Source organism: Oncorhynchus mykiss, chromosome 7, assembly GCF_057628025.1.
Source record: "Oncorhynchus mykiss isolate SJ-2025 chromosome 7, ASM5762802v1, whole genome shotgun sequence".
Lineage (NCBI taxonomy): Eukaryota > Metazoa > Chordata > Actinopteri > Salmoniformes > Salmonidae > Oncorhynchus > Oncorhynchus mykiss.
The window spans coordinates 49798036-49822095 of NC_143028.1; the positions used below are offsets into that span (position 1 = coordinate 49798036).

Consider the following 24060-nt stretch of genomic DNA (forward strand, 5'->3'; position numbering starts at 1 on the left):
AACTCACTCTGCCGCGGTTATTTAAGCTGGCACCAACCATCAGTCATTTTATGGTGTGTTATTTATTTTACAGACAGTCAGCGTGGCCAAAAACTGTTCACACTCACCTTTTAACGTTTCAATATGCTGACAACCCAGGGGTAGAGAGAGAAAGAGAGGGAGGGGTAAAGAGAGAGAGGTAGAGAGAGAGAGAGAGTTAGAGAGAGAGGGGGGTAGAGAGAGAAAGAGAGAGAGAGAGAAAGGTAGAGAGAGAGAGAGAGAGAGAGAGAGGGGTAGAGAGAGAAAGAGAGGGAGGGGTAAAGAGAGAGAGGTAGAGAGAGAGAGAGGTAGAGAGAGAGAGAGAGGTAGAGAGAGGGAGGGGGTAGAGAGAGAGAGAGAGAGAGAGAGAGAGAAAGAGAGGTAGAGAGAGAGAAAGGGGGTAGAGAGAGAGAGAGAGCGAGAGAGAGAGGTAGAGAGAGAGAGGGGGGTAGAGAGAGAAAGAGAGAGAGAGAGAGAGAGGTAGAGAGAGAGAGGGGGGTAGAGAGAGAGGGGGGGTAGAGAGAGAAAGAGAGAGAGAGAGAAAGAGAGAGAGGGGGGTAGAGAGAGAGAGAGAGAGAGAGAGAGAGAGGTAGAGAGAGAGAGAGGTGGGTAGAGAGAGAGGGGGGTAGAGAGAGAAAGAGAGAGAGAGAGGTAGAGAGAGAGAGAGAGAGAGATAAGTAACGTGTGAACAGGGAATGTTTTCAACAGTTTGATGTACTGTATTTTCTTGTCGAGTGTCTCATGGGGATTAATGTCTTAATTGCCTTGTTGGTGGTGACAGAGAGAATGTTACCAGTAAAAAACAGAAGGGGCCACCTCTGATCTCACTGTGGGTCTGGCCTACATTTTTTGGTTTACCTTTGACCCTTACATGAGCCATGCCCCTGAGACTGAGAGAGTGAATAAAGGAATTTTGTGGGGGATTTAAAAGTTCAGTAGTTGTTACACCTGGAGGATTTGTTTGGGCACTGATGCCCTGGTGGAGGATCTGTACCCTCATCCATCTTCCTTCTCCTTAGAGGAGCGTATCTTTCTCCTAAAGCTGTGTTTAAATTCACGTTTCAGGTCATGGAATCTTTCTGGAGTTTACTCTCCAGGAGTACTTTGCTGATAACGAGACAGCATTTAGGACAATTGCTCTAATTTGTGTGGGTGTGTGCGTGTGCGCGTGTGGTGCATGGCCATGCAGATATTGATGAGTGCCAGGTCCACAACGGGGGCTGCCAGCACGGTTGTGTGAACTCCAGGGGCTCCTATCACTGTGAATGTAACCCAGGCTCTCGACTCCATGTGGATGGACGCACCTGCATCGGTGAGTAACATTAGCAACCAGCGGCCCATGAACCTGATAACCCTATGTCATGCATCATCATCATGATATATAAACCACAAACACATTGTGTCATTTAAGTCAGTGGAAGCTTTTGGAAAACCCAGGGTCTAGGTATGAGTAAGTATAGTCCTCATGAAAGGGAAATGGGATACATAGTCAGTTGTACAACTGAGTGCATTCAACTGAAATGTGTCTTCTGCATTTAGCCCAACCCCTCTGAATCAGACCACAGTATAGAAAGGTCTCAGTTCAGTTGAAAATATCGTCTTTCTCAGTCTCAACTTGCACAGCAAGGAATGTATACAGAGCGACATCTCTGACGTTTAGAATGGAAATGTATGCTGCTTTTCTTGGCTTTAAGACAATGTATATGATATGAGAGAGGATAGAGAGGAGGACCCTGTCACTGACTGCCTGTTGTGTGACGGCTGCGGTGTGGTGATAATGACTGATTGCACTATTAATCACAGTGCTCAAGTGGACTGTCTCAGGGTTGATGCTTATTTGTGAGGTTGCATATCATTCTCTTGACGGCGGTCTGGGAACTGTGCTGTACCACTGGATGAGAGAGAAAGAGCGAGAGAGAGAGAGAGAGAGAGAGAGAGAGAGAGAGAGAGAGAGAGAGAGCGAGAGAGAGAGAGAGAGAGAACGAGAGAACGAGAGAGAGAGAGCGAGAGAGAGAGAGAGAGAACGAGAGAACGAGAGAGAAAGAGCGAGAGAGAGAGAGAGAGAGAGAGAGAGAGAGAGAGAGAACGAGAGAACGAGAGAGAGAGAGCGAGAGAGAGAGAGAGAGAGAGAGAGAGAGATGCATACCAATAGCCACAGAGGCAGTAGAGGAAAGGAACACCAGATGTCTTCCCATATCAATTCAACATATCAGTTCTTTTTTTATACCCAGCATATGGTTTGACTGGAGAGGTCAGTCTTAACAAGCAGAGCATGTGGATGCATAAAGTGTCCAGTCAGTTTATCAAAACACCATTAGAGGAGGAGGTCAATCAGAGGCTGGGCCTGGTGTTTTCATCCAGAGATGCTGTAGCTAACTGAGAGAGAAAGAGACATGTAAAAAGCAGAGATCAGGTGGCTCTCTGGCTTCACCTCATCAGCTCAGGAGGAGTGTCCTCCGCCATTGAGGACCTTCCATCTGCTGGCTATGTGATTATTGGCCTTACAGGCATGATGATGGATCTTTAATTGGTCAGAGCAGAATAATTCACTGAGGTATTTAGCACAGTGTTTGTGTTGGTAGCACTTCTGAGCTCGCAGCCTTTCAGAAACAGCAGAGGACACAGAGGGAAGGGTCGAAGCCTCGCTCCATTCAGATTTATATCTGAAAGAATACATTTCAAAACTCAAAAGGAACTTAAGAACAGTGTTTACAGTGCCCTCTCTCAACATGTATTCTATAAATGTATTGTCTGTATGTCTGTGTCCAGCTGTCCAGTCATGTGGAATCAGTAATGGAGGATGTGAGCATTTCTGTGTACAGCAGTCCCCTGCTTCCTTCCGCTGCCGCTGTAGAGACCAATATGTGCTGGCTGAAGATGGCAAGCACTGCAAATGTGAGTATCCTGATCCACTGGCCTCTGCAAACTACTGTGCACCTGACAGCACATGCACCCTCACTCACAGGTGATTAAATATATCCAAGTACCTGCCAAATTCTGAAGTACCCTCAAGGTGAAGTCATTTGGGAGAAAACAACAGTTCGACCGATGACAAACAAATAAGAAATAAGCTCCCATGTCACATTGCATGTAGTTTCCTTTCCTTCTCCCAGTGTACCGTTGGGCTTCAGGTTTGACATGGGAAACTGCAGATGAAGTACGTTTAGTAGAAAGACTGCAGAGTGGGCAAGTTGACAGGCTGTAAAGTCACAAAGCATGTGGTTTTCTCTTTTTTCACCACAAATATGGGCTACATTACTGATCATAGTCTGAGGTAATCATGAGTGCAGACACAGAGAGCAGCTTTCAGTGCATGTTGAATGACAGGCAGCTAAGAGAGACAGTAGCCTGATACAGACATTAAACTAATCGTGACGTGTAACCCAGAGAGGCAGCTAGATAATAAAGATGGATAACCATGGAGGAGCTTCAAGCTGTAACTCTGCCAGTCCCAAATAGCAATGTGATGGATGGATGGAGAGGGGAGAGGCAAGATACAAGCCATTATTTATAGTGTTAAGGGAAGGGTATTTGAGAATCCAAGGTGTCCTTTAGGTCCAAGGGTTTGTCATAACACTGTACATTCATAGCTGCCAATAATTCATGTTCAACAGGATGTCTAAGTTGGACTTCCTTCCATTCAGGAGATGAGACCTGAAATTGTTGTGAATCAGACCCCAATTTGAAGTGGTCACTCATCTGTCATGTTTTCCCTCAACATTAGTTCACATTATACTCTGGCAAAACAAAGCTCAGCCATGGAATGTCTGGGCAGCAGAGTCCTCCTTTCTCTCTCTCTCTCTCTCTCTCTCTCTCTCTCTCTCTTTCTCTCTCTCTCTCTCTCTATCTCTCTCTCTCTCTCTCTCTCTCTCTCTCTCTCTCTCTCTCAGGGAGGTGGGATTTTTATTTTACAATAAGAACTGTCTTTTAGACGTTTTTACGTTGTAATGGTTGGCCAGGACCAGCTTTCTCTAATTTCTGCAGGCACAACTATGCAGAAAAGTACTCAGCCTAGTGTAGAGTTTGGGCCTTTGTCTTGAGTGGTTATGTCAATATGTATTTGTTCAGTATACTGTATGAGATGTACTTCTGCATTTCAGATAAATGTCCTTGAAAAAATTCAACACGGATTGTGTTTGTAAGAAATTGATGTTGGTCAAGATAAAGCGCTCTCAACATGAATCGTTGTCTCCTGTGTTACAGTGGAGAATCCATGTCTAGATAAGAATGGTGGCTGCCAGCATGACTGTCTTGTTGATCGTGGCAAGGCCCACTGTGAATGTAGAAATGGGTACAAGCTGGCAGAGGACAGGAAGACTTGTGAGGGTAAAAACGATCTGTTGATTACTGCACTACTCTTCATACAGGGCCAATCATGTCTCTGTATTTAAGTTCTAGCATAGATCTGTATAGACACTTAGTTTATCTGTCCCAGATATTGATGAGTGTGAGTCGGAGCAGACGGGCTGTGCTCATGGCTGCCACAACATCCCGGGCTCCTTCGCCTGTGTGTGTGACACTGCCTACGAGCTGGGAGCAGACGGACGCCAGTGCTACCGTGAGTTTGGCTCCTATAATCATCTCCATGGCTTTCATTATTTGACCTGATCTGAAATATCTCAACCAGAAGTAATCAGAGTGTCATCTCATGTGTTTCTGTGTGACAGGAATTGAGATGGAGATCGTCAACAGCTGTGAGAGCAACAACGGAGGCTGCTCCCATCACTGCCAGCACTCCACCGGTGGCCCTGTCTGTAGCTGTAACCAGGGTTACCGACTGGAGGAGGACCTCAAGACCTGTGTTGGTCAGTCTAGAGACTAACCTTCACCATTCAGTCTAGAGACAAAATTTTACCATTCAACCTAGTGACTAACCTTTACCATTCAGTCTAGAGACTTAGCTTTAACATTCAGCTCAGATCAGTCCAGAGACTAACTTTTACCATTCAGTCTAGAGACCGACCTTTACCATTCGGTCTAGAGACTTAGCTTTAACATTCAGTCTAGAGACTAACTTTTACCATTCAGTCTAGAGACTGACCTTTACCATTCGGTCTAGAGACTTAGCTTTAACATTCAGTCTAGAGACTAACGTTTACCATTCAGTCTAGAGACCGACCTTTACCATTCGGTCTAGAGACTTAGCTTTAACATTCAGTCTAGAGACTAACTTTTACCATTCAGTCTAGAGACTGACCTTTACCATTCGGTCTAGAGACTTAGCTTTAACATTCAGTCTAGAGACTAACGTTTACCATTCAGTCTAGAGACTGACCTTTACCAGTCAGTCTAGAGACTAACGTTTACCATTCAGTCTAGATACTGACCTTTACCATTCAGTCTAGAGACTAACCTTTACCATTCAGTCTAGAGACTAACCTTTACCATTCAGTCTAGAGATGAACCTTTACCAGTCTTGAGACTAACCGCAACCTTTCAGATCAGTTTTAGACAAAACATATCCTAATATCACGATTCTCCCAGTGATGCTTTTTATTGTGTGTTTTGTTTGGCAGACCTGGACGAGTGTGGAGAGGGAAGCTCCTGCTGCGAGCAGGACTGTACCAACTACCCTGGGGGCTATGAGTGCTACTGCACAGCGGGGTACCGCCTCAACTCAGACGGATGTAGCTGTGATGGTATGTTCTCCCCTTTAAAACCTCAGGATAGTGATTTAGTGGGGCACTCATTATACAATAATTGTTGAACCTGGATTGCTTCCAGTTGAACTAATATGTGTATATATGAGGCTGTAATATTAGAATCATGTTTGTATTTTTTGGTTTGCTGTACATTGTTTATTACATAAGAACATTGATTCAGTGCTAAATGTCAGTGATTTTGGCTATTTATATCAATTTACCTGACTGAGGAGCAGTGTTTTTGTAAAGTGACTGGACTGTGTGTGTGTTGTGTAGATGTGGATGAATGTCTGGCGGCTAACAGTGGCTGTGATCACATGTGCCAGAACACCGCCGGCTCCTTCCAGTGTTTCTGCCGCCGAGGCTTTCGTCTGGACGAGGACCGACACTCCTGTGAACGTGAGTTTCACCAATCAAATGAGATGTTTTTGCTTAGAGACACACCACCATCATCATGTCCCACTTGGACCTTTTACCCTTATACAATCTCCTCTCTCTCTGGCTCTCTTAATCTCTCTCTCTCACTCTCTCTCTCTCTCTCTCTCTCTCTCTCTCTCTCTCTCTCTCTCTCTTTCTGGCTCTCTCTCTGGCTCTCTGGCTCTCCCTCTTGCTCTCTTAATCTCTCTCTCTCTCTCTTTCTGGCTCTCTCTCTGGCTCTCCCTCTTGCTCTCTTAATCTCTCTCTCTCTCTCTCTCTCTCTCTCTTTCTCTTTCTGCAGCGCTGGAGAATACAGTTGAGGCCCTGTATAGCGGGGGCCAGGATGCCGTGGGGCCCCTGCCTCAGCTCACCCTGCTGCAGGACTACAACCAGCCCCTGGAGCGCTATGATGACTATGAGGATGACGACACTGGAGAGCTGCTGGCTGAGAGCATGTTGGCAGAGAAATTTGGTGAGCCTCTGTACACAAACACACACACTATGGTCCTGTATCTGATTAGCTATGTGTCTGAGCAACAGGAGGTAAACCGTAAGACCTCCTTATTTAATTACTAGTTACTGGGCAATGAAATACCCCACAGCAGGTGGCAAATTGGTTAGCATATGTTTTGTTTTACATACCTGGGTAGTAATGGGGAAGCTTATAGACTGTGGCAGAGAGCCTTGGGATCTGTTTTGTGTTGTTCCTTGATGTATTAATGTGAAAACAGTAATCAGTATTGTAGTATTTAAGGTCATCTCACTGGGGTTGCTGTGCTAGGAAGAATGTAGTTGATGATGGCAAATCCTTAACCACAAACAGATTTTGTTCTGAAATGTGATAATCAATAACGTCTTTGTCTTGTATGCAGTGTGTCTGAACAACACGTTTGGCCATGACTGCAGTCTGACCTGTGAGGACTGCTCTAATGGAGGGCTGTGTGGCCCAGGGAGAGATGGATGTCACTGTCCCGATGGATGGACAGGCCTCATTTGCAACCAGAGTCAGTATCTGCTCACAACAAACACATACAGACTGTAAACAAACTGCACTTACAACACTGTACATTATCAATCTTATGTCTGTGTGTTTTTCTGTGGAACAACACATCTCTGTATGATGGATAAATATAGACATTTTTATTCTATCCTAACAGCTTGTCCTGAAGGATCCTTTGGCAAGAACTGCTCATTTCCCTGTAAGTGTATGAACGGAGCCACCTGTGATCCTGTTAATGGGAACTGTCGCTGCCCACCTGGCGTCAGTGGAGACATGTGCCAGGATGGTGAGTAACTACTGGTTAACATATACTGTACAAAAACACTCTCTCAGTCATTCACTCTATAGAAAAGTTCAGTTGCCTGATAACAATGCTTTATTGTCTGTAGGCTGTCCTAAGGGCTTCTATGGAAAACAGTGCAATAAGAAGTGTAACTGTGCCTGTAACGGGCGCTGCCACCGCACCTACGGAGCCTGTCTGTGTGACCCTGGACTCTACGGGAGGTTCTGCCATCTACGTGAGTCACTCACTGTTGACCCCTCACATCTCACCTTTCACCACTACTCATATTCATTACTCACATTCATTCAGTTCTTATTCAATATTCTACATGTTATCTCCCTCCTTCCCTATCCAGCATGTCCCAAGTGGGCCTTTGGACCGGGCTGTTCAGAGGAGTGTCATTGTGTCCAACAGAACACTCTAGAGTGTCACCGTCGCCATGGCACCTGCATCTGCAAGCCCGGTTGGCAAGGCAATGCATGCAGGGAAGGTCAGTGCTGGCTGCTGGGACCCAAAGTTCTTATCTACAGTATCTCCAGCAGTGTTGTAGTGCTCTATGTGTTTAACTCTGATCACGTCCCCCCCTCCCACCTCAGAGTGTGACCCAGGCACGTTTGGCCCAGGCTGTGAGAACAAGTGTGAGTGCCCGCTTGGACTGTCTTGTGATCATGTGACTGGGAAGTGCCAACGTCTGTGCCCGGCTGGTCTCCGTGGAGACACCTGTGATCAAGGTAGGTTGTCCTGTTGGTCCCATGGGATAGGCATTTCATGTCATGTTGGTCAGTTTACAGTACTGAATGTGGCTTCTTTTAGGAAGACTAGCACTGTCTCTGTCCTCTCCTCTAGCCTGTCCAGAGGGGAGGTTTGGGCCAGGCTGCCCTCAGGCCTGTGACTGCTCAGGGGCTCCATGTGACAGAGTGAGCGGCCAGTGTCAGTGTCCTGCTGGAACATCAGGAAAACGCTGTGAGAATTGTAAGGAAAAAACCTGGTGATACTATAGTATTCATAACATTGTGATGATGATGATGACACTAACACATACTCTTGCTGTGTGCTGCAGTGTGTGTGGAGGGATCCTGGGGCGCGGGTTGCCACGAGGCCTGTCCAGTCTGTGAGAATGGAGGAGTGTGTGACAAACACAACGGAAGCTGTTCCTGTCCTCCTGGGTACATGGGCAGGCTCTGTCAGAACTGTGAGTTTGAGCGAATCAATGGTAGAACCGTGATTGAAGATTTGTGGTAGTTTGTGATATTTTGTGATAGTTTGTGGTAGTTTTGGTCTAATTTTAGAAAGAGATGTTAAATGCATGATGAGCAGGCCTTTCTAGTGGGTCATGAAAACACCAACCACACCACATTCTCCTCTGTCTGAGGCTCAGACATGTCATAAACTATGTTCTCATCAGCTGTGTTTTTACACAGAAGGATAAATATTATTCCGGTATAACCAACGGATTTCAGTGTCATGGAAACTGTATGGTATTGCAATATGTGTGTTTACAGTATGTACGGAGGGTGACTCTCTGGCTCACCGTGCTTTATCATGTGTCTGTGTGTGCTGTAGCATGTCCTTCAGGGCGGTTTGGTGTTGGATGCCAGCTGCGCTGCGTGTGTGAAAACAGTGGGCGCTGCCACCCTGTCACGGGCCGTTGTACTTGTAACCCTGGCTGGGCAGGACATAACTGCAGGAAAGGTAGAGTGGGTGTGGCATTGAGTCTTAAATGACTCCAACTAAATAAAAAATAGCTTACAGAATCTAAACAATTTCATTAAAGGGTCCCCTGTTTGTTTGTTTCCTTTTCAGCCTGTGACTCTGGGCGCTGGGGAGTGGACTGTGCTGAGAAATGTGACTGTAAGAATGGGGATGGGAGCTGTGACGCAGTGACGGGCCAGTGTAACTGTGAGGCCGGCTACACAGGGACACAATGCCATGAAGGTATGACTCCTCAAGCAACATATATGTTTGAAGGTTGTTTCTTTTCAGTCTGCATTCTTAAATTGCTATTGTGCAGTTGCAGTATTGTCTCAGAGCATGTCGCTGTCAAGCCCTGCTGTAGTTGTGTCTTCTCTGTGTCTCAGAGTGTCCAGTGGGGTCTTTCGGTCTGGGCTGTCGGCATCACTGCCAGTGTGACAACAAGGGGTCATGTGACCATGTCAGTGGAGCATGCACCTGCCTGGTGGGCTGGACTGGAACCTTCTGTGAGAAATGTAAGAGAACCTCCCAAACTCCCTAAAACCTACAACCCAAATTACAGTGCCTTGCGAAAGTATTCGGTCCCCTTGAACTTTGCAACCTTTTGCCACATTTCAGGCTTCAAACATAAAGATATAAAACTGTATTTTTTTGTGAAGAATCAACAACAAGTGGGACACAATCATGAAGTGGAACGACATTTATTGGATATTTCAAACTTTTTTAACAAATCAAAAACTGAAAAATTGGGCGTGCAAAATTATTCAGCCCCCTTAAGTTAATACTTTGTAGCGCCACCTTTTGCTGCGATCACAGCGGTAAGTCGCTTGGGGTATGTCTCTATCAGTTTTGCACATCGAGAGACTGAAATTTTTCCCCATTCCTCCTTGCAAAACAGCTCGAGCTCAGTGAGGTTGGATGGAGAGCATTTGTGAACAGCAGTTTTCAGTTCTTTCCACAGATTCTCAATTGGATTCAGGTCTGGACTTTGACTTGGCCATTCTAACACCTGGATATGTTTATTTTTGAACCATTCCATTGTAGATTTTGCTTTATGTTTTGGATCATTGTCTTGTTGGAAGACAAATCTTGGTCCCAGTCTCAGGTCTTTTGCAGACTCCATCAGGTTTTCTTCCAGAATGGTCCTGTATTTGGCTCCATCCATCTTCCCATCAATTTTAACCATCTTCCCTGTCCCTGCTGAAGAAAAGCAGGCCCAAACCATGATGCTGCCACCACCATGTTTGACAGTGGGGATGGTGTGTTCAGCTGTGTTGCTTTTACGCCAAACATAACATTTTGCATTGTTGCCAAAAAGTTCAATTTTGGTTTCATCTGACCAGAGCACCTTCTTCCACATGTTTGGTGTGTCTCCCAGGTGGCTTGTGGCAAACTTTAAACAACACTTTTTATGGATATCTTTAAGAAATGGCTTTCTTCTTGCCACTCTTCCATAAAGGCCAGATTTGTGCAATATACGACTGATTGTTGTCCTATGGACAGTCTCCCACCTCAGCTGTAGATCTCTGCAGTTCATCCAGAGTGATCATGGGCCTCTTGGCTGCATCTCTGATCAGTCTTCTCCTTGTATGAGCTGAAAGTTTAGAGGGACGGCCAGGTCTTGGTAGATTTGCAGTGGTCTGATACTCCTTCCATTTCAATATTATCGCTTGGGAAATCTTTTTGTATCCAAATCCGGCTTTAAACTTCTTCACAACAGTATCTCGGACCTGCCTGGTGTGTTCCTTGTTCTTCATGATGCTCTCTGCGCTTTTGACGGACCTCTGAGACTATCACAGTGCAGGTGCATTTATACGGAGACTTGATTACACACAGGTGGATTGTATTTATCATCATTAGTCATTTAGGTCAACATTGGATCATTCAGAGATCCTCACTGAACTTCTGGAGAGAGTTTGCTGCACTGAAAGTAAAGGGGCTGAACAATTTTGCACGCCCAATTTTTCAGTTTTTAATTTGTTAAAAAAGTTTGAAATATCCAATAAATGTCGTTCCACTTCATGATTGTGTCCCACTTGTTGTTGATTCTTCACAAAAAAAATACAGTTTTATATCTTTATGTTTGAAGCCTGAAATGTGGCAAAAGGTCGCAAAGTTCAAGGGGACCGAATACTTTCGCAAGGCACTGTATATAACCGTACCATAGCCTGAACTTTATCTATAATCCAGTACAATTAGCCTATTGGAATCATTGGGTTATTATGCTGTATTGTTTGCTGAGATGTAACGGCTCTGTGTGTTTGTTTAGCCTGTCCCCAGGGCTTCTATGGGGCAGACTGCCAGGAGAAGTGTGTCTGTCTGAATGGAGGTCACTGCAACCATGTCACTGGGACGTGTGTGTGTCCAGCTGGTTGGATCGGTCCCACCTGCAAACTGAGTGAGTATTGGACATCCCACGCTTCAAAGAGCCTGTCCAGTACGCACCCTGTGCAAAAGAAACCATTTCAAATCCCAGACATATTACATATATGTGTTTTGCATTGGTGTGATTGATGATTGATTCTTTGTAAGTTAACAGTTTCTTATCTTTGCCTTGCAGCATGCCCGGCTGGTTTCTATGGGGAGGGCTGTAACCAAACCTGCGGTTGCCATAATAATGGCAACTGCCACCCGGCGAACGGGCAGTGTGTCTGTACACCTGGCTGGACAGGGCCCAGCTGCTCACAGGGTGAGTGTGGAACTAGAGTAGTACTCCTAACTAGCTATGCACAATAATATTGTTTGAGTCCAACCGCTTTGAACAGAGGTTAATGAATGAGTTCTGTATAGAGAAACCATAATGTAGTGATAATGGGTCTACCATTTTTCCCCCAGAATGCCCAGTGGGCTTCTATGGGGCAGACTGCAGTCAGCACTGCCTGTGTCAGAATGGAGCCAGATGTGACCGAATCAGTGGGCAATGTACCTGTGCCAACGGGTGGATGGGCGCAGCCTGCGGGCTAGGTGAGTGGTACTGAAAGAGCCATACAGACGCTTAGAGTCACCATGAACCTAGCTAACCCTACTTACTCATGGCTTATTCCGACCTGGGATTGTTTACCTAAAGCGTTATCCAATCAGGATGATCCTCATTCAGCACCAGCTCTACTAGAAATGCAGGCAATGGAAAACCATTAAGGCTCTGACTGGAGCGGTCGGGACAGCGTGCTTAAGGATAACATTACCTTAAATGCTAGAAACTATTTAGAACAGTGGCCTGTGCTTTGTTTTACTCTATTCAGGAATCAAATTAGTCTCAGTCCTAATTTGTCCTGGTTTAACTCATTTGTTTTTGACTGGTGGTGTTCCCTGGCTGTCTGTGAGACAGAGCTGCACCTCAGACCGCAGACAGTCTGCTAGACCCCACAGTCTCCCGTCTGCCCTGTAACAGACACCACACAGACGCTGCAGTTCACCATCCCAATGTACTCTACATCACACACTATCCTCCCACAGCGCCCATATAAACTTCTCAACAGGTCCTCAACAGGTCCTCCATGCCAAACTCACCATCCTACTCTATCCTACTCTAGGCACAGGAAACCTCTAATTGTGCTGCCGGTGCGGTGTTACCTAGCCACTCAGTGGTTAATTACCACCTAGTGCCAACTTTCTGCTAGGTCAAACCACAGGGTTTGGAGAAGGTATTGCTGTCCTCAGCAGAAATACCATAGGTTTCTATGTTAGCCTGTGGTTGGTTTGCCTGCTCTGACATGCGATGTCCCTTGTTCTTTCCTGCCATATCTCTGTGGGTTGGTGTGTTGGCGCCACAGAGTGTGTATCAGGGCGGTTCGGGGCCGACTGCCAGCAGCAGTGTCAGTGTGAGAATGGGGGCCACTGCGACAGACAGACGGGCCAGTGCAACTGTGGTCCTGGCTGGGTCGGAGAGCGCTGTGAAAAAGGTGAGAAAGAGTGACAGAGAAGTGGACATATACAGTCTTTGTCATCATCAATGTTGTGAGGTGAATTAATTCACAGGTTTCCGCTGTACCTTCAACACAGCGCCCTTTTGTGAGTGAAGGTTGTTGTCACATCCAGTCTCTGAGTTCCTACTCTGTCCTTTTCCTCCGCTGCAGCCTGTGGGTCAGGTCTGTTTGGAGCTGGCTGTGAGGAGAGTTGTCAGTGTGAGCATATAGCCCCCTGTCACCACGTTACCGGGCACTGCCTCTGTCCACCAGGTTGGAGGGGACCCCACTGTGATAAAGGTGGCCTATCTTTAATAATAACAACTTTTTCTATTATCCCTGAAAGTATTTTTAGCCATACCTGTTTAGGATTTTGACACTCCCTCCTTTTTACCACCAGCCTGTTTACCTGGAACCTATGGCAAGGGCTGTGTGCAACGCTGCACCTGTCCCCAGGGTACTTCCTGTCACCATGTCTCTGGGGAGTGTGGCTGTCCCCCTGGACTCACTGGCAATGGCTGTGAACAGAGTGAGTCCTGTACAAACCTCTCAGCCCATGTCTTCTGCTTCCGATTGGCTCATTCATCCCCCTGTAACTATTGCTATAAAATTAGAATATGTTCTCAGTCAAGTTACCTGTTAAAAAAAGGGTCAAATTAAAAAATGTAAAACTCTGTCAGTCTGGACTTTCAGCTGTAATGTCTCGCTTTTCATGTTGCTTACATCGTCTGTCTGTCTGTCTGTCTGTCTGCCTGCCTACCTGCCTGCCTGTCTGTCTGCCTGCCTACCTGCCTGTCTGTCTGTCTGTCTGTCTGTCTGTCTGTCTGTCTGTCTGTCTGCCTGTCTGTCTGTCTGTCTGCCTGTCTGTCTGTCTGTCTGCCTGTCTGTCTGTCTGTCTGTCTGTCTGTCTGTCTGTCTGCCTGCCTGTCTGCCTGTCTGTCTGTCTGTCTGTCTGTCTGTCTGTCTGTCTGTCTGTCTGTCTGCCTGCCTGCCTGCCTGCCTGCCTGTCTGTCTGTCTGTCTGTCTGTCTTCCTGTCTGCACCACCAGCCTGTCTGTCAGGGACACATGGACTCAACTGTAACCAGGTGTGCCAGTGTTCTGAGACCAACCAGCTCTGCCACCCAGTGACTGGGCTGTGTTACTGCGCACCAGGCTTCCAAGGTCCTAAATGTAACCAGGGTATGTATTGTACACTACCCCCCTCTGCTGGTAATGACACATTCATAACCTTCCATAGGGGATGCCATTACTCTATCTTAAAACCGTTTGGTATGTGTTTTGGGTACCCAGAGTGTCAGAAAGGATGGTATGGTCCCGACTGTGAGCGAGAGTGCCAGTGTCAGAACAGTGGGAAGTGCAGGTCCACCTCTGGCACCTGTGAATGCACAGCAGGGTTCATCGGAGCACACTGCAACATCAGTGAGTTCATACTCAGCTCTTTATAGCACTGAATAAATGTAACACCTCCACAACAATCATAGCTTCTGAAGTAATATTAGAAAAACCATGGTCCTTAATCTCCTGTACCCTGTTGAAAGCGTGCCCAGCTGGTCGTTATGGGCAGGACTGTGCCGGCGTGACACTGTGTGGAGAGGGGGCACAGAATGATCCTGTCAATGGTAGATGTCACTGCAGCCCTGGGCGAAGAGGAGAGGACTGTGGACAAGGTAGGTTTTCTCTAATGAATCGAGTTGATTCATTAGAGATCACTACGTACGCACTACGTACGCCCTAAATAGGACTCTTTGCGTCTCTGTCTGTCTATAAGTTAAAGGTTTGTAATATATGTGTGTGTTTGAACTATGTTTGTAATATGTGTGTGTGTTTGTTATGTGTAATATCTGTGTATTGGCAGGCTGTGCTCCTGGTTGGTTTGGAGAGGACTGTGCTATCCTCTGTAACTGCAGTAACGGAGGACTGTGTGACTCTGTCTCTGGAAGATGTACCTGTGGTCTGGGCTGGACTGGGGCTCACTGTGACACAGGTGAGAGATACTGGACAGTGCACCTTTACAAAATCATAGGAAATAGCTTTGAATGTAGTAACTCAACTCTCAGTGCTGGTTTTCATTCAGAAAATGGGACACTGTAGTTATGCTGCCTCTCTGTGTCTGTCTGTCTGTCTGTGTGATAGAATGTCCTCCGGGGACATTTGGAGGTAACTGCCAGCTGAAGTGTGACTGCTGGAACAATGGCACCTGTGACAGGGTGACTGGAACCTGCCAGTGTGGTCCAGGTTACTACGGACATCAGTGTGAACATGGTGAGTGACACACACACACACACGCAAACACACACACACACACACGCAAACACGCACGCAAACACACACACGCAAACACACACACACACACGCAAACACACACACACACACACACACACACACACACACACACACACACACACACACACACACACACACACACACACACACACACACACACACACACACACACACACACACACACACACACACACACACACACACACACACACACACACACACACACACACACGTCAGCACAGCATTGAAAAACACTGGCCTGCAAGGTAATTCTATTGTCTCACCAGCTCACACAGCGCTCCTCCGAACTGGACATTGACATAATTGCGCTTAGCAAATCTCAAAATGAAAGCACAAAAAAGGAAGCTTGCAAGTAGTAGAAGTGTCTTTCATACTGTTTCTAAAGTGTCCTGGCCCTGTCCTCAGCGTGCCCCCCTGGCCTCCATGGCCCTCTGTGCCAACTCCAGTGTACCTGTCTGAACAAGGCGTCCTGCAACCCCTCCACTGGGTTCTGTGTCTGTCCTCCAGGGTACCATGGCTCCCGTTGTCACAGAGGTGAGATCTCTGCCTTATGCAGTTACTGAGCTGATGCTATCTAGTGGATGATGATGACTTTGAGTTTGAAATGTAGGCTTTCAGACAGGATTTATTCATTCTAAATAGGGTGTTGCTCTTACCCCACGTCTGTTTTCAGAGTGTCAACAGGGCACGTTTGGTGTGAACTGTGCCAAGTCATGTGACTGTGAGGAGGGCACGCCCTGTGACCCTGTGAGTGGAAGGTGTCTGTGCACCTCAGGCAAGACTGGACCCAGGTGTGACACTGGTAAGACTGAGGAGCATCTGTTTAAGAGGCCTTTTCTAATTATGTTCTGGTGTCTAATGAGGTATCGTCTTACCTATGTGTGTGTGTGTGTGTGTGTGTGTTTGTTGTCAGCCTGCAAAGCAAACCGCTATGGGCCAGACTGCACAGAGAGCTGTGTGTGTTACAACGCGGCTCACTGTGACCATCGGAACGGCCGCTGCACATGTCTCAACAGCTGGATCGGACTCACCTGTCAGGAAGGTAGTGATGTGTGACTAACACACACCACACTGCCCTCACCGCAGCAGGCAGACTGTATCTGGTGACAGGGCTGTAATGAAGCTGGACTGGAAATGAACGTTTCCCCCGAGTTAGAAAATAATCAACTGGTTTTAGTGCTGACACTTGGTTTTGGCTGCAGGGAGGTTGAACACATTGAAGTTACACATTTCTTCCGTTGGTGGTTCTGGTTGTGTTGTTGTTTGTCTGTAATGAGTGTGTCCTGTGTGCTGAGATACAGGGTGGACTGACAGCTCCTCCCCCTCTGTGTGTGTGTGTCCTCAGGTGGGCCTCCACGCCTCCCCTACAGAAGCAGGAGGGAGGACAACGCACATCTAGACAATGCGTTATAGCGCCCCCTTTTGGCCGGAGGCTCCAATCACCAATGAGCCTCCGACGGTAAGAGGCTGGGGAAGCAGCACAAGCTTCGCTGAAGCCAAACTGAATTAAAAGGTTGGATATTATTATTTCAGACATACACACCCCAACGGGACAGGATACTGCTGCACCCACAGGAGCTGGATGAGACATGGAGAAATGGACTCTAAGGAGAAATGTTCTCAGTGTTTGCTCTAGGGTGGATAATGCTTTGGTGTGTGTGTGTATGCTGTAAACTGTGCAGGGCTTTCATTGTTTGTGTTCATGTGCATACTGTATACATGTGCATCTCCCACTCAGGCATGGCCTAACTCATCAGTGATGAGGTACGGTATGTTGTGACCCCCTTTCTGGTAGTTAGAGGGCAGCCAGTTTTTACCAGGACTAGGAGCTCTATTCATTGCGTGTCGCTGAAGCGTTCAATTTAAAGGTAATGACCTATTGGCTGACATCTGCAGCGTTTACCTAGCATGCAGTGTCTGCTAAAGCAGGAACATTGCCTTTAAATTCAAATCAAGCTGTAATGCTGAATTTCCGCGATACGGATTGAATGGAGCCCGAGATCTCCCCACTACAGCCTCCTCTGCACACTCCCCCCTGGACAAACCACGCGGGATATAGATGTGTTTGGCGACAGTTGCTGAACGTCCAACACTAACACTCATTTTTTATTGCAGAGATTCACCGACTCACTATTGTACTTGACATTTGTTTTGTATACTATGCAATGCTATACTATTGTACTTGACATTTGTTTTGTATACTATGCAATGCTATACTATTGTACTTGACATTTGTTTTGTATACTATGCAATGCTATACTATTGTACTTGACATTTGTTTTGTATACTATGCAATGCTATACTATTGTACTTGACATTTGTTTTGTATACTATGCAATGCTATACTATTGTACTTGACATTTGTTTTGTATACTATGCAATGCTATACTATTGTACTTGACATTTGTTTTGTATACTATGCAATGCTATACTATTGTACTTGACATTTGTTTTGTATACTTGGCAATTCTGTAGTGTTTTATGCTTTGGTTTTTGTCATTTACCCCAGAAATGTTCATGGAATATGTGGATAAACAGTATACATGTGGCATTATTATACAAATCCCATCACTTCTACATCATATACTGTAAATGATTCATCATTTGAATCTGTCCTTATGAATGAGCCATCAGAGCCAACATAACCCAGGTATCTATGCTTTTGGAAAGTAGTGTGAGGTGAATCCTATCAGACAATGCAAAGTGATTTGAGCACCTGAAAAAATGCTTTCAATGATATTTCCAATCCAGTATAATATTGTGATGTCTAATTGCAGTGAATACCATACAGTTCTGTTTGATATTCTGTACTTTATATGAAGCGACTTGTTATAAAAATGTTGGTGCTATGGCGCTTTAAATCCACTATATGTTAACCAGAAGACAGTATATTATCTACATATTGGTCAGTACATTTTTGTTTACCAAAGTATGTTTGCGTGGGCGATTCTGATTCATATCCTCAAAGTTTAGAGTTCACCCCATTGGATTGCACAATGATTCAGGAGACACAATATAACTTGAGCAGACAGTGGGCTCAGCCCAGTCATGGTAAACAGTACCTTTTTGTTTTTTGTGTATAAAGTGCTCTTTACATATATTTATATTTTATACAGTATATTGTATACAGTTCAAGATAATGCAATAGGTAAGTGTATTCTGTCTATGACTGGAGTCAAGAGGATGTTCTAATCGGGACACCTAGTAAATAACCCAGAAAATATCAATAACAATCAATGAATGAAAAAGTCAAACACAGGGAACTGTTTTTACATTCTTATTTTTTCATTGTCATTTCATTAAAGACGAAGCTGTACATCTGGTCTAAATGCAGACTGAAGCACAGTGCAGTTAGCAATGCCTGCAAATGAAAAGAAAGAAAAGGCAGAGGTGACCACAACCATAGATATAAAGGTCAAACTATGTACATACAGGAGATGACTAGCTAGGGCATCATCACTGAGAGAAGGTAGTCTGCCATTGCATTCATTTGAGAGCATTCTGCACAATATACACAATACAAATAAATTGCTTATTTTGTCTATCTTTACACTGATACAATATTAAGAGGAAAATGCAGCATGTTGAAAATGAAAATAAAAAGACACTTTTATTCTCCCTCTTCTGCTTCTTCTACGTTAAAGGCCCGAACATACAAAAATAATCTCTAACATACGGCATTCTGTGAGATGAGCATCATTCATCTACAGGGCTGGTTTCAAAAGTTTCTGAGCTGACAGTAACATCAATACTATGATATGTATGGAACAGTGGCTGTGCAAAGGGAGGCTGTCAGAGGGAAACCCTGGACAGGGAGACAAGAGACCCTGCAACGATGAGTCTACTCACTAAACAGCCTGACTCACACACCTCAAATTCTTATAAAATCATCCACACTGCTTGTCTAGCATTATCCACTATGTCAGTAAGAAGCAAGCTCTTCCAAGAGTGCACTTCACACGCTGTTGTGTTGCCATGGTGTGGTGCCAGAGTGGTTGTGTAAATAGAGGAGCTCTGTGGTGCTCATCTCTCTCTACAGGGCAGCCTCTCTCTCTACAGGGCAGCCTCTCTCTCTACAGCTCAGCCTCTCTCTCTCTACAGCTCAGCCTCTCTCTCTACAGCTCAGCCTCTGTCTCTACAGCACAGCCTCTCTCTCTACAGGGCAGCCTCTCTCTCTACAGCACAGCCTCTCTCTACAGCACAGCCTCTCTCTCTACAGAGCAGCCTCTCTCTCTACAGCGCAGACTCTCTCTCTACAGCGCAGCCTCTCTCTACAGCGCAGCCTCTCTCTACAGCGCAGCCTCTCTCTCTACAGCACAGTCTCTCTCTCTACAGCACAGTCTCTCTCTACAGCACAGCCTCTCTCTCTAAAGCACAGTCTCTCCCCACTGCACAGCCCTGGGGGCGAGATGGAGCTACATTCAACACCATCACAGTTATCACCAGACAAATCAGTGCACAGCTCTGTGCATGTACGTGTGACATTGAATTGATAGTGTGACAAAGACCACCAAATATGTCTAGGGAAAACTCATTGTGACAGTGCCTTTGAGCTTTTTATTTTATGAAACATTTCTGCTGCACAATTTCCGGTCATTTCGCACATTACCTGACAGACAGTAAGACAGAAAATAATGATACATTATGAAACTGTTTTTTCTTTTTCTGGGAAAACCACATTGGCTTTTGCCACTAATTCCCTCAAGACATAGTACCAGACAAATCAAAATGTACAGTTCACATTTAACACAGACGCTAGAAAGATTTGTTTCCCCTCCACACACACACTTTGACTCTGTATCTATGCCAATTATTCCTCCACACACACACTTTGACTCTGTATCTATGCCAATTATTCCTCCACACACACACTTTGACTCTGTATCTATGCCAATTATTCCTCCACACACACACTTTGACTCTGTATCTATGCCAATTATTTGTTGTCTGGTCAGACGCGTTAGCCACACATACACACCTCACTCATTCTGATTCTCCAAATCTCCTCTTCACTTTGCCTGAGCAGCATCTACACTTCACTCATCATGTCTGTTTCGCCCTACTCACTGACACTACAGGGCCAGGTCACACCATGGTTAGCATCTACACTTCACTCATCATGTCTGTTTAGCCCTACTCACTGACACTACAGGGCCAGGTCACACCATGGTTAGCATCTACACTTCACTCATCATGTCTGTTTAGCCCTACTCACTGACACTACAGGGCCAGGTCACACCATGGTTAGCATCTACACTTCACTCATCATGTCTGTTTAGCCCTACTCACTGACACTACAGGGCCAGGTCACACCATGGTTAGCATCTACATTAAAAAATACAAGTTACTTGATGCCATATATACAATGATAAAGGGCTTTGTGTAGTTTCTAGAATACACTTCATTATGTATGTAACTGTATCCTGTCTAATGTTATGATGGTTTAAACATGAGTGTTACTTTGTACAAAATCAAGCATGACTGTATTCCCCTTTTTTTCTACAGCAAATGACATCTCCAATATGTACATTACAACATTATTATCCTTTTTAGTTCACCATTGGACATTATTTTCAAAGGTTAAATGTGTAAAAATGATTTCATGGATTTCATTTATTTATATTGTTTAAGTATTTGACCTAAAAACATTTAAATAACTAAAATAAAGGATATTTGTACGTAGTTTAATATGCAAAAAGATTTTGTAATTCAATATCCCCTCAATCTCGTCACCTTTCAATTTGACAGGCGAAGCACAGCCCCTCCATGATTGACATCCCTTCAATCCAATGACACAAGGGCAAGGCCTTGCGGAGGGTAACGGAGTCATACTCCCACTATAAAAATAGGCATATCTTTTTATAATCAGGGCCAAATCTTAATGCTATATATGCATGTGTAGGTATTTGTTAGTGCTTTAACGCAATATTAACAAGTAATTGTTCAAATATATCTTTCCTGCAAAATATCGATTGGTGCTTGGTGATGGAGTCACAGCTGTCCAAAAATGAAACAATACTTACTTTACATGATTTTGAATCATTTTATGACTCCCATATGGCTCCATGACACATATTCAATCAGGAAATTGTCCTAGAAATATCGATCCAGAGATCATTTTTCTGCAATATGCTATTTTGCATGTTTATAACTCCGTTACCACGTAACTCCGAAATCTCTTTGTGTTATCGGTATTTTCATTATGAAATATTGCATCAAATGATACCAAAATTGGTCTTGATATAGTCAGCTAAGTACTTATGATATAGTCAGCTAAGTACTTATGATATAGTCAGCTAATTACTTATGATATAGTCAGCTAAGTACTTATGATATAGTCAGCTAATTACTTATGATATAGTCAGCTAAGTACTTATGATATAGTCAGCTAATTACTTATGATATAGTCAGCTAAGTACTTATGATATAGTCAGCTAATTACTTATGATATAGTCAGCTAAGTACTTATTATATAGTCAGCTAAGTACTTATGATATAGTCAGCTAATTACTTATGATATAGTCAGCTAATTACTTATGATATAGTCAGCTAAGTACTTATGATATAGTCAGCTAAGTACTTATGATATAGTCAGCTAAGTACTTTATCAGACATGTTACATTAATGGATTATCACTAAAGAACTGCATGTTACGCAGGTTTGCATATACCTCCCCATAATATGTTAACTGGCTGTGACTCCATTACCAAGCACTAATAAAAATGTTTGCATGAAAGATACATTTCAACATTTACTTGATAGTATTGCATAATTTTTTTTTTTTTTTAAACCTACAAAAACATACATAGCATTAAGACTTGACCCTGATTGTAAAAAAAGATACTGCACGTTTTTACTGAACGCGTGACCTTGACCTACAGTACTAGAAAACTGAACGTGTTGAACCAGAGAATGAGTTACGAAAGAGGAGTGAGTATTCAATATATTTACACGTGTTAGTTTACTCTTGTGACCATGACTTTGCTTAATCCCCAGAGGCTGTTGGACGAAGGCTCATGCATGGAGGACGTATCACATGCTATCCACTTTGCGCTTTGTCTCACAGTAAGAGAGGACCTAACAGCTAGAGAGTGAATATGAGGGCAGCGGCAGATGTCTTCAGGGTGCAATTTATATGATTATTGAAAATGTATAGATTATCATCTGCCTTCTGAAAATCAATGTATCATTCCCTAAATAGAGGAGTGTACAATTAATGTGTACTGTGTATGTGGGTATAAGCATAGAACAGCATGATCAAGTGATTATACTGTACACGTGAAGAGAGTCAATAGGTAATAAGCTGGATAGTATAGGCTTTAAGACGGTTGCTATACTCTTCCAACAAGCCACACCCACTTAGATGTGGCGTTGAAAGATGTTAGAATATCTTTGGCTCAAAGCCACGTGAAAATGTCCCTGGTTTGACAGTGGACAGGTCCCCATTAGGTGTCCACACATGAAAGAAAGACATGGACATTAAATACTGTTCCGATCCCTGAGCTTTCACTCCTATTGGGCAGGAAGGGCTGCCACTTAAACCAACTAGTGTTTCCGTTGGCCAGGGACTATTGTCAAATAACAGTCTGTTATGAACCAGCACTGTGGAGACCAGACTGACGAAGGGGAACAGGTAGGAAACTGAAACAGGGGAGGAGATCCTACAGTGCAATGACTCACCGTGTGTGATATAGTTGAGTTATTTCATCCTCTCACATATTCTACAACCTCTCAATGACTGAACTGTACAATAGTAAAGTGCTGATTGTTCTGCCTGCGAGGAGGCTGGTACACTGATAATATGTAGACTACACAAACTAACAGCTGTTTCAGAGAAACTGTGACGTACATATTAAACAGAACTCCAAAAAAACGAATGTGTGGCATACATGTGCAACAGAGTTTTTGTTGTATATTTGTATAAACTTAAATCCATTGGTATGCATTCAGTATTTAGAGAAACAAATGCAAAAAAAAAAGAAGAAATATCTGGCTGCCAAGCAAGCATGTTTTTTATAAACATATTTTTTCTTCACTTTTAAAAATACATCTTTCTTCTATCTGTCCTTCCTTCCCTGCAGATGTGACCATCTCTCTTTATTTCTTCATCCTTTTCTCTGGAAGTCTACATGATGCTCCCCAGGGTGGCTGAGGCAGGGTCAGACTCATGCGCCGGGGTCTAATTCAGTAAAAGCTCAAGCAAACGGAGGATCAGGCAAAGGTGGGGCATGGCGCTGTGCTGCAGCCCTGGAGCAGCCCTGGAGCAGCCCTGGAGCAGCCCTGCTGGCTGGCGTGGTGGTGAGTTAGGAACGGTAGTCCTTTTTACTGTACGGCTTGTTCCCCAGGATGCTATCTACCTCGTGTGTGATTGAGGAGGATAGTTTGGGAAGAACCTGCAGGAGAAATTACAGATGTATTGAAGGAAACAGAAGGTTCACGTGTATAGATTGCACATACTTTGTATTAAATGCACTGAGTACCCATGCCCATATTGGTTTTACAATCCATGTGGGGAACAAACAATTGATTCCCATTCAAAATCCTATTTTCCCTAACCGCTAACCATAAACCCCTAACCTAACCCTAATCTTAACTCCAAACCCCTAACCTAATCCTAATCTTAACTCCAAACCCCTAACCTAAAACCTAATCCTAATCTTAACTCCAAACCCCTAACCTAACCCTAATCTTAACTCCAAACCCCTAACCTAACCCTAATCTTAACTCCAAACCCCTAACCTAAAACCTAACCCTAATCTTAACTCCAAACCCCTAACCTAAAACCTAACCCTAATCTT

General features: G+C 44.5%; 2 protein-coding genes across 9 annotated transcripts in view; one reads left to right on the forward strand and one right to left on the reverse strand.

The window, feature by feature from the left end:
- Positions 1–18880, forward strand: part of LOC110528970 (uncharacterized) — an 81249-nt gene extending 62369 nt beyond the window's left edge. For both annotated transcript variants that reach the window (XM_036983552.2, XM_090241233.1), the window contains 33 exons: positions 1208–1330; positions 2788–2913; positions 4222–4344; positions 4454–4576; positions 4686–4823; positions 5535–5657; positions 5937–6059; positions 6379–6549; positions 6950–7081; positions 7235–7363; positions 7467–7595; positions 7716–7850; positions 7957–8091; positions 8207–8332; positions 8421–8552; positions 8924–9052; positions 9164–9295; positions 9439–9567; positions 11322–11450; positions 11613–11741; positions 11888–12016; positions 12826–12954; positions 13129–13257; positions 13358–13486; positions 14006–14137; positions 14249–14377; positions 14497–14625; positions 14814–14942; positions 15092–15220; positions 15668–15796; positions 15936–16064; positions 16176–16304; positions 16608–18880. In XM_036983552.2, coding sequence (XP_036839447.2) covers positions 1208–1330; positions 2788–2913; positions 4222–4344; positions 4454–4576; positions 4686–4823; positions 5535–5657; positions 5937–6059; positions 6379–6549; positions 6950–7081; positions 7235–7363; positions 7467–7595; positions 7716–7850; positions 7957–8091; positions 8207–8332; positions 8421–8552; positions 8924–9052; positions 9164–9295; positions 9439–9567; positions 11322–11450; positions 11613–11741; positions 11888–12016; positions 12826–12954; positions 13129–13257; positions 13358–13486; positions 14006–14137; positions 14249–14377; positions 14497–14625; positions 14814–14942; positions 15092–15220; positions 15668–15796; positions 15936–16064; positions 16176–16304; positions 16608–16675 — 4235 coding nt within the window. In that variant the 3' untranslated portion in view covers positions 16676–18880. The remainder of the gene's footprint in view (positions 1–1207; positions 1331–2787; positions 2914–4221; positions 4345–4453; positions 4577–4685; positions 4824–5534; positions 5658–5936; positions 6060–6378; positions 6550–6949; positions 7082–7234; positions 7364–7466; positions 7596–7715; positions 7851–7956; positions 8092–8206; positions 8333–8420; positions 8553–8923; positions 9053–9163; positions 9296–9438; positions 9568–11321; positions 11451–11612; positions 11742–11887; positions 12017–12825; positions 12955–13128; positions 13258–13357; positions 13487–14005; positions 14138–14248; positions 14378–14496; positions 14626–14813; positions 14943–15091; positions 15221–15667; positions 15797–15935; positions 16065–16175; positions 16305–16607) is intronic.
- Positions 18527–24060, reverse strand: part of LOC110528020 (voltage-gated potassium channel subunit beta-2) — a 153738-nt gene continuing 148204 nt past the window's right edge. For all 7 annotated transcript variants that reach the window (XM_036983558.2, XM_036983554.2, XM_036983555.2 and 4 more), the window contains one exon: positions 18527–23655. In XM_036983558.2, coding sequence (XP_036839453.1) covers positions 23566–23655 — 90 coding nt within the window. In that variant the 3' untranslated portion in view covers positions 18527–23565. The remainder of the gene's footprint in view (positions 23656–24060) is intronic.